The sequence below is a fragment of the Drosophila suzukii genome, chromosome 4 (genome assembly GCF_043229965.1).
Source record: "Drosophila suzukii chromosome 4, CBGP_Dsuzu_IsoJpt1.0, whole genome shotgun sequence".
In the NCBI taxonomy this organism is placed as follows: Eukaryota; Metazoa; Arthropoda; class Insecta; order Diptera; family Drosophilidae; genus Drosophila; species Drosophila suzukii.
This window is the reverse complement of record NC_092083.1, coordinates 2,004,338-2,021,058: the sequence shown is the minus strand read 5'-3', so window position 1 is coordinate 2,021,058 and position 16,721 is coordinate 2,004,338. Positions and strand designations below refer to the sequence as shown.

The 16,721-nt window shown below is 37.4% G+C and overlaps 1 protein-coding gene and 2 long non-coding RNA genes across 14 annotated transcripts in view; 1 reads left to right on the top strand and 2 right to left on the bottom strand.

Annotated features, from left to right (window-relative positions):
- Positions 1-3,587: 3,587 nt before the first annotated feature.
- Positions 3,588-5,146, bottom strand: LOC139353318 (uncharacterized). Its single transcript, XR_011604535.1, has 3 exons — positions 4,635-5,146; positions 4,511-4,587; positions 3,588-3,987 (listed from the first exon to the last, which is right to left on the bottom strand). It is a non-coding gene; the product is annotated as an uncharacterized lncRNA (long non-coding RNA).
- Positions 5,147-5,332: 186 nt separating this feature from the next.
- Positions 5,333-5,979, bottom strand: LOC108020344 (uncharacterized). 2 transcript variants are annotated; one of them, XR_010654665.2, is made up of 3 exons: positions 5,840-5,979; positions 5,583-5,747; positions 5,333-5,529 (listed from the first exon to the last, which is right to left on the bottom strand). It is a non-coding gene; the product is annotated as an uncharacterized lncRNA (long non-coding RNA). The 2 variants fall into 2 exon arrangements; XR_005014100.3 differs by having other exon boundaries at positions 5,583-5,785; positions 5,840-5,977.
- Positions 5,975-16,721, top strand: part of Crk (Crk proto-oncogene, adaptor protein) — a 61,286-nt gene continuing 50,539 nt past the window's right edge. For 3 of the 11 annotated variants that reach the window (XM_065867418.2, XM_036814208.3, XM_017088502.3), the window contains exons 1-4: positions 5,981-6,208; positions 6,270-6,392; positions 15,090-15,294; positions 15,357-15,485. In XM_065867418.2, coding sequence (XP_065723490.1) covers positions 6,177-6,208; positions 6,270-6,392; positions 15,090-15,294; positions 15,357-15,485 — 489 coding nt within the window. In that variant the 5' untranslated portion in view covers positions 5,981-6,176. Of the gene's footprint in view, positions 6,209-6,269; positions 6,393-11,469; positions 11,499-11,817; positions 11,857-14,037; positions 14,061-15,089; positions 15,295-15,356; positions 15,905-16,721 lie in introns of those variants that run through there. The other 8 variants (XM_036814285.3, XM_017088507.3, XR_010654662.2 and 5 more) reach the window with 7 other exon arrangements.

The following is a 16,721-nucleotide window of genomic DNA, read 5'->3' as shown; positions in this document are numbered from 1 at the left end:
CTAGCGTTTATATCAAATATTGCCTTCTCCAAGGTAGACAAATTTCGGTTTGGGTTGCGGTCAACTTCAGGTACATGTGCAACATTCTGCCTAGCTGCAGCGCTGATATTGTTTGGAAATCTATTTCTTGCCATATCTGCATAAGATACGCCATCTCTGGTAGCTGACGTGGAAAATAGTTGACCGTGTCTGCTTTCGTTTGTCCTACTGGTCGTCGTGTTCCTTTGACTTACTCCAGCTTTTAGTTTTTGGCTAAGTTCCATCCTAACTTTGCAGCCCTTAAAACCTGCAGGGTGATTTTCTCCGCAGTTTGCACACATGCATTGGTTGTTGAGATGTGACTCACACGATTTGGAGTTGGTAGGATGATCTCCGGCACAATTCCCACAAACAGGCTTTATAAAACAACAATTTTGAGTGTGTCCAAAATTTTGGCATTTATAACACTGGACGAGGTCCTTATTACGAGTGGCCTTTTCCACGGTAACTCTGTGCCTTCCAATTTGCTTAATCTTTAACGACTCGGTGACATTTGGCGACATCTTGAGATTGACATAGAACAAATTTTGCCTTTCATCATTAGTTACGTCGGACATAGTTCCGCGCAAGCCAGGCTTTCTTGGGCAGTAAATATTTGCAACGTTGAAGCCTTTGTCCGTGAAGCAACGCTCTATTTCCTCCTTAGGGACTGTCGAGTGTATGTTCCTTATCACCAGCTTAAATGGCTTGTCCTCACGGAGTTGATGATGCCAAAACTCGCAATTCAAAGCAGTCAGGCTACGAACTACCTTGCGGAAAGAATCGGCACTGTCAGTGTATATGCGAGTAATTCCGAATTTGGATGTACGTATCTCATACTTATCTGCAGAGATGATTTCATCTAGGGTTCGTTCTAGAGTGAGGATATTGGTAACTTTTGGAACACATATGGGCGGAGGTTTCGGCTTCATCAAATCAGGTTGGCTTGAACTTTGAGCTTGGCTATTGGGATCAAACGTCTCCTCATTTGTCTCCATCTCCTCAATAGAGTTAACTTCCTCAGCTAAAGGGGCGAAGCGGTTGTTGCGAAGTCCATTGGACGTCGAAGCCTGACTGGATTTACCGATTTTGGCATTATTTACATTGGCTTTGCTCTTCTTTATGTTGGCTGGTTCCTTACTGCAGTTTGAAGGGTTCCGTTTCCTGCGAAGAGAAGTACTTGGTGCTTGAAACGAGCACCCGATAGGGGGCACTGTTGAGAAGTTATTAACCCCCAAAGACAATTCTGCTGTAGAAACTGGAGTCATACATGAAGAAGCTGCAACGGTGTAAGTGGTGGTGCCAGAACTGGCACTTGTTGCTGTAACGGTGTTAGTTACAGGTGTTGCTGAGCTGGTTTTAACAGCATCTGCGTTTTGTTGCCGTAGAGTGTCCAAATGCCGTCGAGCCAAATCTCTTGCAAGCTTGACTCGTAGTTCCGCTGGAGATTGGCCAGCGATTTCCTTCATCTTCTCAAATCCGGACAGCTCTTTCGAGAGCAGCGGATAAGAAGGTGTGTTGTTGTCCATTTATTAATTTACTATATTTTCGATTAGGAAAATAATAGAAATCAAATACAATAAATTCAAAGTCTTTACTTCTTATCTCCCGCTGGGCAGTGGGTGCACAAGCGAGAGACAAGACCTAGCCCAATGGGCAAAGTCGTACACAACGCTTACACTTTCGCTCGGGTGATAAATTGATCGAGCTCGGTAAAGACACCGGCGGGCGGTGTCTAAAAATAGATTGCGCGCAGATAAGCACAACAAAAGAAGTCCGAGATCACTCTCTGGTTGCTGATTAGAAGCTTAACACGACCGTACCAAACCAATGCATAAGCTCGACTGAATATACTCAGTAAACGATTTAGGTGTTCTCCTAGATCCTAAACTTAAATTTGACTCCCACATAACCTCTACTGTAAATAAAGCTATGAGTGTTCTTGGGTTTATAAAGCGTTGGTCTAAAGAATTTGATGATCCATACACTACCAAATTATTATTTACCTCACTTGTCCTCAGTATCAAGTGCACATTGACCGTATAGAGTCCGTACAGAAACAATTTCTTCTTTTTGCCTTACGTGGTTTGAACTGGGATCAAAACGTCAGGTTGCCTTCTTACTCGAGTAGATTGCTATTAATTAATTTGCCTTCTCTAGTAAGCCGTAGAATTATGCTTGGTACTATTTTTATGAATAATCTTATCAGAGGCGATATTGATTCTGTAGATTTGGTAAGCCGCCTAAGTTTCAATGTTCCTGTTAGACTAATGCGAAACTACCATCCTATTAACTTGCCACGATGTTCATCTAATTTTAGTCAGCATGAGCCCTTTCGCGTTCTTTCTAATAATTATAACAACCTGTATCATTTAATTTGTTCCTCAACTTCTATCCCTGTACTAAAAACTAAAATCTTAGCTCATTGGCTTTAATTTTGTTGATCTATGTTTTGTCCTGTCTTTATTTGTTCTATGTACCTTCCTCGCGAACCGTATTTGCCCGAAATAAAAATGGGCCCGCGCGTAACAAGCACGTGCTTGGTGTCGTTTGGGCCACTTGTTTGTACTGCTCTTAGTGCATCAACGTTCAACAATATAAATGAGTATGTCTCGGAAACTATGAAAGATAGAGAATTCGGATTTCAGAGTTAGATTCCGCAGACTTGTACGCAGTGCAAGTTTCCTAAGCGAAAAATGCCACGCCCACTCTAGCGCCCACAAACCTCGGAATCCTCTGGCGCCCACAATTTTCATGGTAGGAAACTTTTTCAACTGAAATGAATTTGTCTCGTCAATACCTATCGATTGATAAAAAAAAGTTTGCCACGCCCACTCTAACGGCCCACATAATCATATATTGAGATCGCGGGTAGGTGGCGCATTTCAATCTCGCTTCGCTGCTTGCATATCTTCATTTCCCTTTGGTCCCTTTAGCTGAGTAACCGGTACCTGATAGTCGAGGTACTCGACTATAGCGTTCTTCATTGTTTTTATTAAAGTGAAACATTATCTTAAAACTTCTTTAACTGGTTTTTAGTTTTCTTAAAATCGGATAGGCTCTACATACAATACTCCCACGGGAACAACCTGGAAGGGTATCGGAACTTCAGCGTGCCGCAGTAAGCTTCCTTTCTTGTTTTAAGCCTAGTACTCGCATCGACGAAAACCACGAGCAACCATAGGAGTGAGCGAGAGGCAAACAGGCGGCTAACGGTTTTCGTCGGGTCTGTTTTTCAGCGCGGTACTCAGATAAGCTAAGGAATTACCAGAAAAAATACCAGATTTCGCGAGTGAATTTTCGATGAACGCCGTTAGCCGCGGCCCAAAGAATAAGAAATTTAATCTTTGGCGGTGTTCGTGCAGAAGCGGTGGGGAATTTAAAAATGGAATAAAAACCCGAAAAACGGCTTAAGGAGGTTAGTACAGATTGAAAAGGACGTATAATCCAAGCTGTGGCCCATTGTTGTGGAACTGGACCGACAGGAAGCAATACTACAACGGGCCAAATTCGCAGAACAGTCGAAGCGCTGGAGGAGATCCACGAAAGAATCCCAGTGGGAAGGAACATGGGACATCGTTCGATCTCCGACGAGCTCTCCATTGAGGACTCCACCTCCACCAGCTACTTGACAGCTATAGCGGAGATGTAGAGAGGAGAAAATATGGTCGCCCGCTAAGGGACAGCTGGAGGAGCCATCACCAGCCATTATTGGGCTGGACTGCAGATGGCGCGGGAAAGATAGCGAATCATCCGTGGGACGAGAAGGAAGCTTAAAACTACTAATTTACATAAATAAAAACATTCGTTAAACAATCAATTTATTTTTATTTAAAATTCTTTGAGTACCAGCAGACTCCTTTTTAAATTTTTCCAATTGATTTGTTTTCCGTTTGGCAACAAACCCAGCTGCTTGACGTAATACCATGCTACATGCATTGCGGGTGCACTTTGAAAACTTCGGTCACACTACAAAGAATAAGATTTTTCGACTAGTGATACTCTTGGCAGATCTGAGTACTAGGCTTTAATTCAAAATGTTGTTTAGAATTAAACAATTTTTTTAAAATTCCCTTTGGTTTATGATCATAAGCTAAATTTCTGTAAAACAAGAACTGCGCACTTTTTTTAAGTAGCATTAAATAGCATAGTAGCATTTTTTTAGAAATGACTATTATTAAGTTCCCAAATTAAACGGAGCTGGGCACAATCAAAATTGCTCAGTATTATTTCTTGCAGGCCAGGACCGTGTCCCTTTTTCCAGAAGTAAGATGCCAAGTAAGTGCGTAAGATACATACGGGTTAGTTAAAACGGAAAGTGGGACTGCACATCCGAAGAAGTTCAGTATTTCACTATGTTCAATTGACAATTCGGTTAAAACAAAAAATTTAATATATAGAGAAAAAGCAAATATAGGTGTCTTGGATCATACACGATGAAAATAGTTTTTCAGACCTCTGGGGCTATCCTTTTTACAAATAGAATACTAACCTTTTACTCAAAGCATTTCTGCTCAATCGGATATTTTCCATGTCTTCATGATTTGCGGGGATATCCATCTCCTATAACTGTTCAAATCATTACATATGAAAACGAAGAAATGAAAGATTCTTACGCGAGGAAGGCGGTATAAATGCGATCAAGAATACAGAGAGAGATCTATTTTTTTGAAATTTCAAGGGCGTACGTTTTCCCAGGAGGGTTTGGACTTCCAATAGTTGTGTTTCCATTTTTACAACGCTTGTCGGAACGGAACTATGTACCTTGACCAATTTGCTAACAGCAAATTTGAGATATCATTTGCAGCGAAAAACGTTGAAACTTTTAATGATAGTGTACTTTGTTTTTAATTTTTTTTTTCGCAAAAACTCACTATGTACTTATTTTTCCTTCGGTAACGGTTTGCTTATACCGATTAGCTATTTTTTCTTTAGCGATTCTCTGTGTGAACAAGAATCCGCTTAAGATTGTAACAGCTGTGTGTAGAGCCTATAAGGCAATAATTTTCAGAAAAAAACTAGTGGATATGAAGGATTGTATATCGATACATCGATGACTTGGTGTATCAGACAGCTCTAAGTAGAGAAGGAAAAACATCGATGTTTGGTTAGCAGACATCGATGTTTTCAAAAAGAACATTATTAGGACATCGATGTTTTGAAAAAAATATTTTTTTGCTTTTAAATAAATTACTAAAATAATATAGCGCATCTGAAAGACTTTTATGGATCACGTTTAAGAAAAAAGCCTTCAGCAAAGAATTAAAAGAAAAACGTTATCAGTATTCTAGGAGATTATATCCATATTATGGTATTATATGTGATCTAAGTTACGGAAATATATTTTCATTTTTGTTAATAAACATTACAATGTCTACGACTTTCGGCTTCAGTCTTGCGCGGCGATCCGGCAGTATCTGTACAGCTTTACTATAGCACCTCTTGGACTCACAGGAAATCCATTTATGTACATGCAACCTGCTTAAGTGATTCCTAGATATCTGCACTCGTCTAAAACAATAATGTACTTTAGAATTTGTGAAAGTAACTTAATCAAAATTCACCTTCCAATATTATAGTGGGTCGCATGCTTCAGGCTTAGTAGGATCACAGCGTCGGCTAGCGGTGAATTAATCATCGCTTTTAATTTTGAATCAAGGAATGAAGAATCCTGGGAAGGGCCGGGTTCAACTGGTGGTGTAGGCTCCATCTGCGTTGTGCATTTTTCCCTTGGATATTTCGTGTTAATGGTAATGTTATTTTAATACTATGTTAAGACAGTAAGTATCTTAATATATAAACACATTTTTCGCTTACATACCTTCCGCACCGTTTCTCTAAAATTGGTAATGTGACAAAAACATCGACTGTCGCCAAAAACATCGTTTGTCGCCAAAAGCACCAATGTTTCTAAAAAAGTGTAAACTTCGATGCATCGATGTTGTAATCGATGTTTCACCACCTCTAGCTCTAAGCGAAGCGCAGATACACATATAACAGTGCAAACAATAATCAAAATTGTATTGTTTTTTAGAGAATCAATTTGAATATGCACTGACTTAAGATTTTTGTTAAATCGGTTATATGCGACACTTGAAATTCAATAGTTTGTTTCTTTGTTCTGAGGCAATTTGTTGCAAGCCTTAGCTATACCCAAGATGGATCCTTTTGATGTTTCAGATAGGAACAGGTAAAATTTACTGTGGCTCTATAATATGTACATATATGCTGAATTTTAATATTCTTGATAGCTGGTACTTTGGTCCCATGTCCCGACAAGAAGCCACTGAAGTATTAATGAATGAGCGTGAACGAGGGGTATTTTTGGTTCGCGACAGTAACTCAATAGCAGGGGATTACGTTCTTTGCGTAAGGTAAGTCGAAAATCTAATTACATGTATGTATACTTGTCAGAAAGTCTTTCGTGTACATAACAAAACAAATGTAAAAATTCCGATATTAACGCTAATACTCCTTTAGTATAAAGTCAGTCGAACTAGCCATGTCCATCTGTTATTTTCTACGCAAACTGCGGTCTCAGTTTTAAAGCTATTGGGATGAAACCCAAAAGTCTTATTACTATATATTTTAGTCAAAACGAGCCGGATGGAACAACTATATCCTATAGCTCCCATAGGAATAGTCAAAAAACATGTACAAAATTATAACTGTTGTTTTTTGACATATTAACTTCTACTCTTGGAAATTTAATTCTTATAATCAGACTACTATATCAAATAGCTGATATAGGAAGGCTCGAAAAATGAATGTGAAAATAATACAAAGAACGATATGTTTTGCTTTAGGCAAACATATACTGTAGTTAATTAAAAATGAACATCTTAACATTTCTATAATCATTTTTTACTTTTCTTAAATTCGGAAAACTTTGTTTAATTAATGGGAATGACCTGCAAGGGTATAGAAACATTGGCTTGCCTTAGCTTAATTTCTCGTTGTTCCAAAAATGAAGTTTCACCCGTGAATCACCGTGATAAATCACCGGTGACGCGAGACGCACGCGCTCACTCCATATAGACATTTGTATGGGATGTTAAAGATGTTAATATTGACATATTTTAAATAATTAAAAATCTGACTAAATGTATATACCTAAGTGTTGGGATTCCAAGATTAGATAAGCAAATCCGCGTATTAAGTATTCCATTTTGGTTTCGTGTACGAGCATAGAGTAAGAATCTATATACAGTGAGTCACAAAAGTATTCGTTGCGAGGTACATTACGAATAAACACATGATTTTTTTAATGAATATGTAACAAATTGATATTTTTATTTATTGTTTAGCGTAGCGCACTTATTAAACTAACAAAAAATAACAAAAAAAATTTAAAAAATTAGCTTCATTGCTGTTTTTTTCTTTGGAAATCATTAGGACTACAAAATATCGTCTCACAAAAGTATTCGTTTTTTTGTTTCGACATTAAATATTTATGTTTTTTTTTTTAAATTTAGTATTTTGTGTGCAAGCCGTTGTTTTCCTTAATAGCTTGTAAGCGTCTCGGCATTGACTCGACTAGTTTTCGGCACCTCACTTCGGGTATATTCGACCATTCCTTCAGCAATATCTCCTTTAGCTCATTCTTGGAGGAAATCTTATGTTCCTGGACTTTTAGCTTAAGATGGGCCCAAAGATTTTCAATAGGGTTGACGTCTGGGCTCTGTGGAGGAGTGTGGATCTGCTTGGTATTGTACAACAGCCACGACTTTACTTTCCAAGCCGTATGTTTGGGGTCATTGTCCTGTTGGAAAATGAACTTGTCGCGTTCTAGACCCATTTTGGTGGCACTGGAGTGTAAATTTTCCTTTAATATTTTCAGGTATCCTTCAGCATTCATAATTCCGTCTATAAAAACCAACTTTCCAACTCCTCGAGCGGACATGCAGCCCCAAACTAGTACAGAACCACCGCCATGCTTCACCGTTGGTTTGACATTTTTCAATTTAAGCTCTTCACAGGGCTTTCGCCACACTTTTCCTTCTCCATCAGACCCGAATATATATTGAATTTGCTTTCATCACTAAATATTACTTGCTCCCAGTACTCCAAATTCCGGTCTAAATACGTTTGAGCAAAAGAAAGCCGCTTTGATATATTGATGGATGAGAGCAAGGGTTTCTTTCTAGGGCATCTCCCATGCAAATCTTGGCTTCTGAGCACTCTTCGGACGGTTTCAGTGGATACGTTTGTTCCCAGGGATGTGGATATGACGGTATTAATTTTCGGAGCCGAAAGGTGCGGGTTTTTCCTGTTTTCTTCGAGGATTTTCCTCTCTTCTCTGTTAGTTAATGATTTCGGACGGCCAGAACGGGGTAGATTTTCCAGGGAATTTCTGGATTTCAGTCGAGAAATAACACTTCTTATGGTTGAAGGACTTCTATCGAACATCGCACAAATATATTCAATCGATCGACCCTCATTATGTAGGTGTAAAATAATTTTTTTTTGCGAAACGTTTAACTCCGTTCCCTTCGGCATTTTGTAAGAGATTTACACCAAGAATGACACCAAAATTTTTGTGTTTTTCCCCGAATTCAGTCCTTAAAATACAAACGCAACCAAAATGCCAAAAAAAAATAATGCGCTAGCCCCAAAAAATACTAAAAAATAAAAAATTTGTATGTGCAACGAATACTTTTGTGAGCATACAAAACGGTTTATATATATATTTTTGTCGATAACTTTTTATGGAACGCGTTTTCTGTTTGGTTTTTTTCGTCATATACTTCACAAAATATGTATCTTTGCAAAAATAAACCATTTTTTAACATTTTTTAATAGTTACTTATTTAAAATTGGCCTTTTTCTCTTAACCCTCTTTGCAACGAATACTTTTGTGACTCACTGTAGAGTCGCCAATTGCTCTGCCCGAACCTCTGCCCAACCTGTGCTAAGAGCCAATTCAAGGCCAAGTTTGAAGCTAACTTAGGTGCGAAGCAACAGCAATAGGGATTTCGATTAAAAACAAAAACAAAACAGTGAGCAAGAGCGGTGCAGAATGAGGTGGGAATGAATTACAAGTTCGATCGAACTTGTCAAAAAGAGGGGAAATAAGCATTTTTCGCCTAGGTGGCATCATAGCCTCATTATCTAAAGAGAGCGGCAGAGCAATTGGCGCCTCTATATAGTTCATTACTCTATGGTACGAGATCAGAAGTAAGAGAGCAAAATTAACCGCGTGGTTCACATTTTAGTATTACCAGAGATCGATAACACTATAATGCTGTTTTTGGTATATTATAAATTATAATGGGTTTATTCCTAGACATATTCAACACGCCCCCTCAAAAATAGCATTATAGATAAAACTAAAAATTAAAATTAATATTACATATTTCAACTTAATCTATGTGGCTTGAGCTTGCTAGTTTTTTTTATTTTAGTTTCTTTTGGGAAAGTACAACTGCCTCAGTCGATGAAGCAGCTTCTGAATATTGCCTTTTTGTATTCCAGCACATACAACATTGGTTAAATATTTTAAATAGAAACCCAGTTGTACTCTTTCTATTAATTTCATTTCGTCCCCGGTCAGAATCTGCGTACCCTACAACTATATTTTCAAAACTCATATTCTTTTTAAGTTCTAATTTTATATCAGTGTTCCTTTTAGATATCTATCCTTTCATTCATATGTTTTCATTCATATAACGACTCAAAATATTATCAGCAGTGGCCAAATCTGGACGTGTACACAACATTACATACACAAGACAACCGACTAAATTCAGACAAGGTGCATCATACCATTCATCTGAATTTAATAGTTCATAGCTAAGCTACTGACTGATTTACAGGATATTAACATGATCACTCTGCGATCTCTCATTCAGGATATTCGTATTATCAATCTCCTTACTTTTATTTAGCATATTCGTATTGTCAATCTCCTTACTCTTATTAAGGAAATTCGTATTATCAATCTTCTTACTCTCATTCAGTATATTCGTATTGTTCACGCCAAAAGGGCGTTTAATTTCAGGAGGCAGTGTCGAGCGGCAGTTTTATCCAGATGTCTACATCTCGCGCGCTCGCACTGCCGTCCGCTCTCCCTCTCCATCTCTCCCCTAAGTCTCCGCTCTGCTCTGGAGCGCTTAAGTTAAGTTAGGCTTAAGCAGTTCTTGTTTCAAAGTGATACAATACTCCCGTGTTTTTTGGGTACCACTCAATCTTGGGGCTTCAATTATTTCAACGATCAAGCCGCAGAGCTCCAACACGTATTATCAATTTTCTTACTCTTATTCAAGAATTTCACTCCACTTTTAACAGCTCTTGAATTAATAATGTTTATTGCATCTACGATTGCGTCTCTTGCGACAGTAAATTATTCATTACTTACGTTCCAAAGTTTGAAACCATTTGGTTCATAGCCAACTAAAATAGTTTTCTTTTTCTGTTTTTAATATGAACAATGTTCATTGAACATACACTGTTGAACCAAATATTTTAAATAAGGCTGTCTATTGTACTGTAAAAGTTTTTGAACTATCATCAAGTGCCATAGTCGGAATCCTGTTTGTTAAAAAGGTTGCTGTCAGAACAGCTTCACCCCAGTAGCTTCTATCTAATTTAGCACCATTTCTATTTTTTTTATGATCTTCAAAACGCAATCTGGCTTGTTTGCCATTTAAACATGCATTACATATCTCATCAACTGGATTAGCGTTATCTAAGAGATTATTGTCACCAAATAAATTATTTCTTTTAATTTCTTGCAATTTCCCTTTACTAATGTGACCTAATCTCTCATGCCATAACCGATATTCATTGTTTTTCTTTTCCACACTTAATGTATAGGCTTTACATTCACGAATTGGTGTATTGAACATATCTGGATTCTCAGCCACAATATCTTTACACCGTTACTGCCAAACATAATACCATACGTCATACCAGCCTCCTGCCGTCGCTTGACAGAAATTAAGTTTTCTGCAACATAATGAAGCACATTCTCAAGCGGGATTTTTTTTCTATTGTGCAGTCTGACAATTCCGCGCTTCGTTGCAAAAATGAATTCGCCATGCTTGGCGACAGCAATTTTTGGCGACTCCAGGTCAATGTAGTCCATGAAGAGTTTCTCGTCATTTACGAGATGATCTGTAGCACCAGAATCCAAAAAAAGTCACCTTTTGGTCGCCAGCTTTGGAAACATTTTAATCAAAACGATTATCGTTTTTAACTTGTATTATATTATTTTGCCGATTTTCGCTCCTGTGGCCAACAATTTTCTCATTAATTCATCGAAAATATTGAAATGGAAATATGTTGTCTAACTCGGCAACTTTTAGAAAAGCAATCGTTTCCTACCAGCTAATTGGGACGCAAGACTCTTGCGTTCATAGATGGCGTCCAAATTTATAAGAATTTGTCGCGCCATGTTGTCGCTTGTCGCAAAATATAGAAATCACTAAAGTCACGCTCTGCCTTTTCCAGGAATCGTCAATCTCATCACGAATATTCTGGTAGGTACTTTTAAAACATCCAATTCGGCGAATAGAATCCTGATTCCGAATTACCGCGCCTTTTCCATGGTAATTTACACAAACACACAGCTTTATGTATGGATGGCAAACAGTATTTCAGAACGTTACGCAAACAAAACTGTTTCTCAAACTAATTAAAATGTCACTGATCTGAATATTTTAGACGTGGCCTAGGCCAAGTATAGATAAACAAATCAGCGTATTTGGTATTCAATTATATTTTCGTTTATTTAGCACACACAATCAACAATCAACTACAGCTTACGAGATCAGAAAATAAGAGAGACGAATTAACTACGTGGTTCACGTTTTAATGTTACCAGAGATCGATAGCATTGTAATGCTGTTTTTGGTATATTATAAATTATAATGGGGTTATTTCTAGACTAAAAAATAACATTGCAATAGTAATGTATAATAGAAAAAGAAACCAGTATAGGTAAATTCAATTTACTTAATTTAACTTGATCAAATAATTTACTTTTATAAAACAAATAGATTTTTTCGAAGTACAATAATGCTCCTAAAATATTAGGACATTCACATGTCGCTGCGCCACAAATATTTGTCCGCCAAAATTTTGTTCGCTAGCTAAACAAAACGGAGACGGAAAAAAATAAGGGACCGGCTGAAATTTATTTCTGCGACCGAGCCGAGATTAAGATTAATAAGGGTCCCAACCGGAAACCTTACACACTTCAACCCTTAAATCACACCTTTTGGTTGTTTTGATGTACACGAAGCATTAAATGTTAGCTTTGGGTGGCCGGTTTTACGGAGAATGCTTGTGTCAGTATGCGCGTTTTTATACTTGTTACTTATAGAGAAAAGGGGTATATTGTATTCGTCGAAAAGTATGTAACAGGTAGAAGGATCACTAGCCCAGTCGATCTAACCATTTCTGTCTGTCCGTATGAAAATACGTTTTCTTCTTTCAATCAGAAGATTTTGATATACTCATACGAGGGTTGCTATACATATTTGTAGCCTAATAATGAAAATGCGAATGTTTATCATCAAAAATGGTATTATTGTATTTCAAAAGATTCTCTAGCAAGATATGAACACTTGCATGCGCTCAAACCAATTATAGAAGCACTTTTTCCACTCCGATTGAAACACCTTCAAAACATGGTTTTCGAACGCTTTAACAGTATCTTCTGACGACGAAAATCGATGACCACGGATTTTTCTCTTGATGTGTGGGAATAACTGGATGTCCAGTTAATTTGACTTTTTGGCAGCTAATAGCCGATATATCCGCCATTATTTTGCAGGACTTTCTCCATTCGTCTTGGCATGGAGGATATTAGCTTGGGACATGTTCCAATTGGAATATTGTACCATGCTCTTTGGACAATATCCCAAAGCGGACTTTTATTTTGACATAAAGTCTTTCCCACCTCTCTTTTGAGTTCACCCCAGAGATTCTCGATGGGATTGAGGTCCGGGGATTGACTTGGCCACTCAAGAACATCCACATTTTGCTCTCGGAACCAATCCTTTACTACTCGAGAGGCGTGCTTCGGGTCATTATCCTGCTGGAACTTCCATAAAAGTGGCATATCATCCTCGGCATATGGTAGCATCACCGTCTCCAACATATCTTTGTAAACAAATCTGTCCATTATTCCGTCAATGGGATGAATCGGACCAACACCATACCATGAAAAGCAGCCCCATACCATTAGGCTACCACCACCATGTTTCACAGTCTTATATGTGTATTTAGGATCAAATTCTTTGCCTTTCGGACGACGAACATTCCTTTTGGCATCATTTCCAAATAAATTTATTTTGGTTTCATCACTCCAGAGGATATTACGCCATTTTTAACCAATTGAATAATGCGATCGGCGGTCTTAGATGATGATTTCTAGGTGCTCCCCGACTTTCACCTATTTTTTTCCGGTTTTAAGGCATTGGTTACGAAGTTTTGAGAACGTTTCATTAGCATGGCAATGGATTTATACGTTTTTCCTTCATCTCGGAGTCGTCGAATGAGCCTTCTCTCCTCCGCACTGCAGTGACGCCCACGGCCCATTTAATACAATTTTAATGGACAATTAAGTCCTTAATTAGGTATATTTTTCTAATACCTTACCTTGTGCAACCAAATAATTGTACTAATAAGTAACAGGTTAATGATTTGGTTAATGCACCTATTTCATTGACCAGCCGAGATTGCAGTCTCAGCAATAAAACATTCCACATTTTTTCCCAGAAGCTTATTAATTCCGGGAATTCACCAAATTCGTACCGAAACAATGTGACCATATTAAAAAGTATCGCTTCCATATTAAATGTTATGTTTACATTGATTTAAGTCGATATTAAAAAAAAAATCTTCACACCTATTATATTGTCTATGAGTGTATCACATGACGGTCTTGCATAATCAGTTAACGCATGGCATAAAAGTTCTCTGTCACAACGACTTCTTTTGGACGACCTTCATGACCTTCGTCTTCAAGCGAGCGTCGGCAACGATTTAACTCATTAAACCAGTTTTTCACAGCTATATAGGATGGTGCTTTATCACCATACAAAGACTTAAGATCATCGATGCGCACTTGTCCGGATTATCCACGATGAAAGTTGTGAAAGTTGAGAACAGAAAAATGTTCATGAGTTAATTCCATTTTTCTGCTAAGGTAAGTTTTTGATTAATCGTTAATCAATATCAAACGTGGTCACAAATAAAAAAGTTGTGTGTCGCCTTTATCGATAAAAGTCGAAACTTTTTTGGGAAAAGACAATTGACCCTAATATGACTAGAAGGTGACCTAGGCCAGAGACTTAAATGAATAATATACAAAACATTGGTTTTAATGTTTTTTTGAGTCTCCGAAAAAATGGTTAAATAATTCCAACTGGACTCCGTATTTCGATAAAATATTTTGCAGACCATTGGGTTAAAAAAAATATAAATATACATATATTATCAAAATCTTTAAATCGTTTTCAAAATATAGTTTTATAAAAACTATAATGGGTTTTAACAAATTTGGAACGATACGTTGTAATTTTAAATTTATCTATCACTGTGGATGGTAGACACCATAGTGCCGAATCGCAAAAATCAAAATATTGAAAATCTGCTACGAAACAAGTAATACACCGATCGAAATATATCGCGATTTTTTTTTTAATATTTGCAATAACTTGACTGGCTTAGAAAAAAATGCGACTAAGAAGAAAATAGTGAAATTTAAAAGATTTAAGATTGGAAAACTGGAGAAGTATAACTTACATATCTTTTCATTTTTTCATATTCTTTACGGAAATAGGCGTCATTGCAATACGATAATTCATTGCAAAGTTATGCAATTTAAATTAATTCTAGGCCATTTGTTTTGAATTTAGACCAATACGTGTGATTGACTGTTTGCCTTATATTTTTTGATCGGGTCCTGAATTAATTTTTGTCGAATTAGAACGATTGAGATTCCTGTGTTATTGATTATAATCTGGAAGTTTAGATCTGTTCTGTTAACGTTGAGATAAACTGACACGTGTAAATTATAAAAAATTTTAAAAAATTAAATAATTTATTTTATGTTTATTCAGAGAAGATACAAAAGTTAGCAACTACATCATTAACAAAGTTCAACAACAGGATCACATCGTTTACCGCATAGGGGATCAATCTTTTGATAATCTACCGAAACTATTGACATTTTATACACTTCATTACTTGGATACAACCCCTTTAAGACGACCTGCGCTTAAAAAAGAGGAAAAAGTTATAGGAAAGTTCGATTTTGTTGGCAGCGTGAGCATTTAAAAATTATAATATTTTTTCGAAATATATTAATACATTTTACTTTTTTGAAGGACCAAGACGATTTACCGTTTCAAAGAGGTGAAATTCTTACAGTAATTCGAAAAGACGAAGATCAATGGTGGACTGCCCGAAATTCATCGGGGAAAATTGGGCAAATTCCGGTTCCTTATATATGTCAGGTACGTAAAATAAAATTTTACAGTCCTGTAACTGTTGTCCAAATATTTTACCCCTGCAGAGACTATAATGATTTCAGTCAGAAAGTTGCAATGCAGTGATGGATATGGTTGTCCGATCCTATTCCTTCCACCTTATATACCTGCAATAAAATGTAAACTTTTGGGAAAGTTTCATCGCGATAGCTTTAAAACTGAGAGACTAGTTTGCGAGAAAGCGGATGGACAGTGATCCTCGGCTAGTGATCCTGATCAAGAATATATTTACTTTATAGGGTTGGAAACGCTTCCATCTACTTGTTACATACTTTCCGACGATTCTGGCATACCTTTCTACTCTACAAGCAATTGGTTTAAAAATAATACAATAATGTATATCTTCCTATCTGTGACTTTCAAAGTAAACGGTCGTGTTTATTATCTGCGCTCCGAATTTATATTTTTTTTTCATATTTGCCTTAGTCGGCTTAAATCAAAACTTTTAATATTCGGTCCCGAAATTTCGTTCGCTTTGCGAGTGAATTTATTCTATTCTCTTCACAATCTTAATTAATCCATTTACAATTTGTATTTTCTGTTCTGTTTTTTGTTCTTGAGATTATATTGCATTCCTTTGTGTGTTATCCGTCGAGGCTATAGTGCTGGTTTGTGTTATTGTTTCTGCATGCGCATTAACTGTCCAAAGTAGCACCTGTTACTTATCCCGAAGACCCATATCATCCTTCGTTGAGGTCTCAATCGACACTGGTGCTGTGTTAGTCGAAAATCACAGAAGTCAACTAAGCGATTTCATTGGTTTCGCAAGGCTGAATTTCGTAGGCTAAACTTTTATATATCAGGCTTTGATTGGTTTGATCTCTACTCATCCCAAAATACGGATGATGCTTTAAATATTTTCTATACTACAGTAAATTCGTTTTTCAATCCGTCGGCCTCCAACAAACCACCTTGGTTCAGTACAGAGTTGACATACCTAAGAAATAAGAAGCCCAGACTATATAAGAAATTCAAAGATACCGGTTCTCAATCTATTTATTCTAGATCAGCGGTCGGTAGCGGCCTATTAAGTAAGCATAGGGAATTGTTCTGCCCATCCGCTGCTCGCTCACGTATGTATAACGTAGATGTTCGTGTGACTTCGGCATGGGTCTTCGGTTCTTTTTTTTCTCAGCTTCGGCGCGCTTTTTTTTGCTACTGCGGCAGAGGTTCGCAGTGCGAAGCTGAGAAACGTCAGGCATC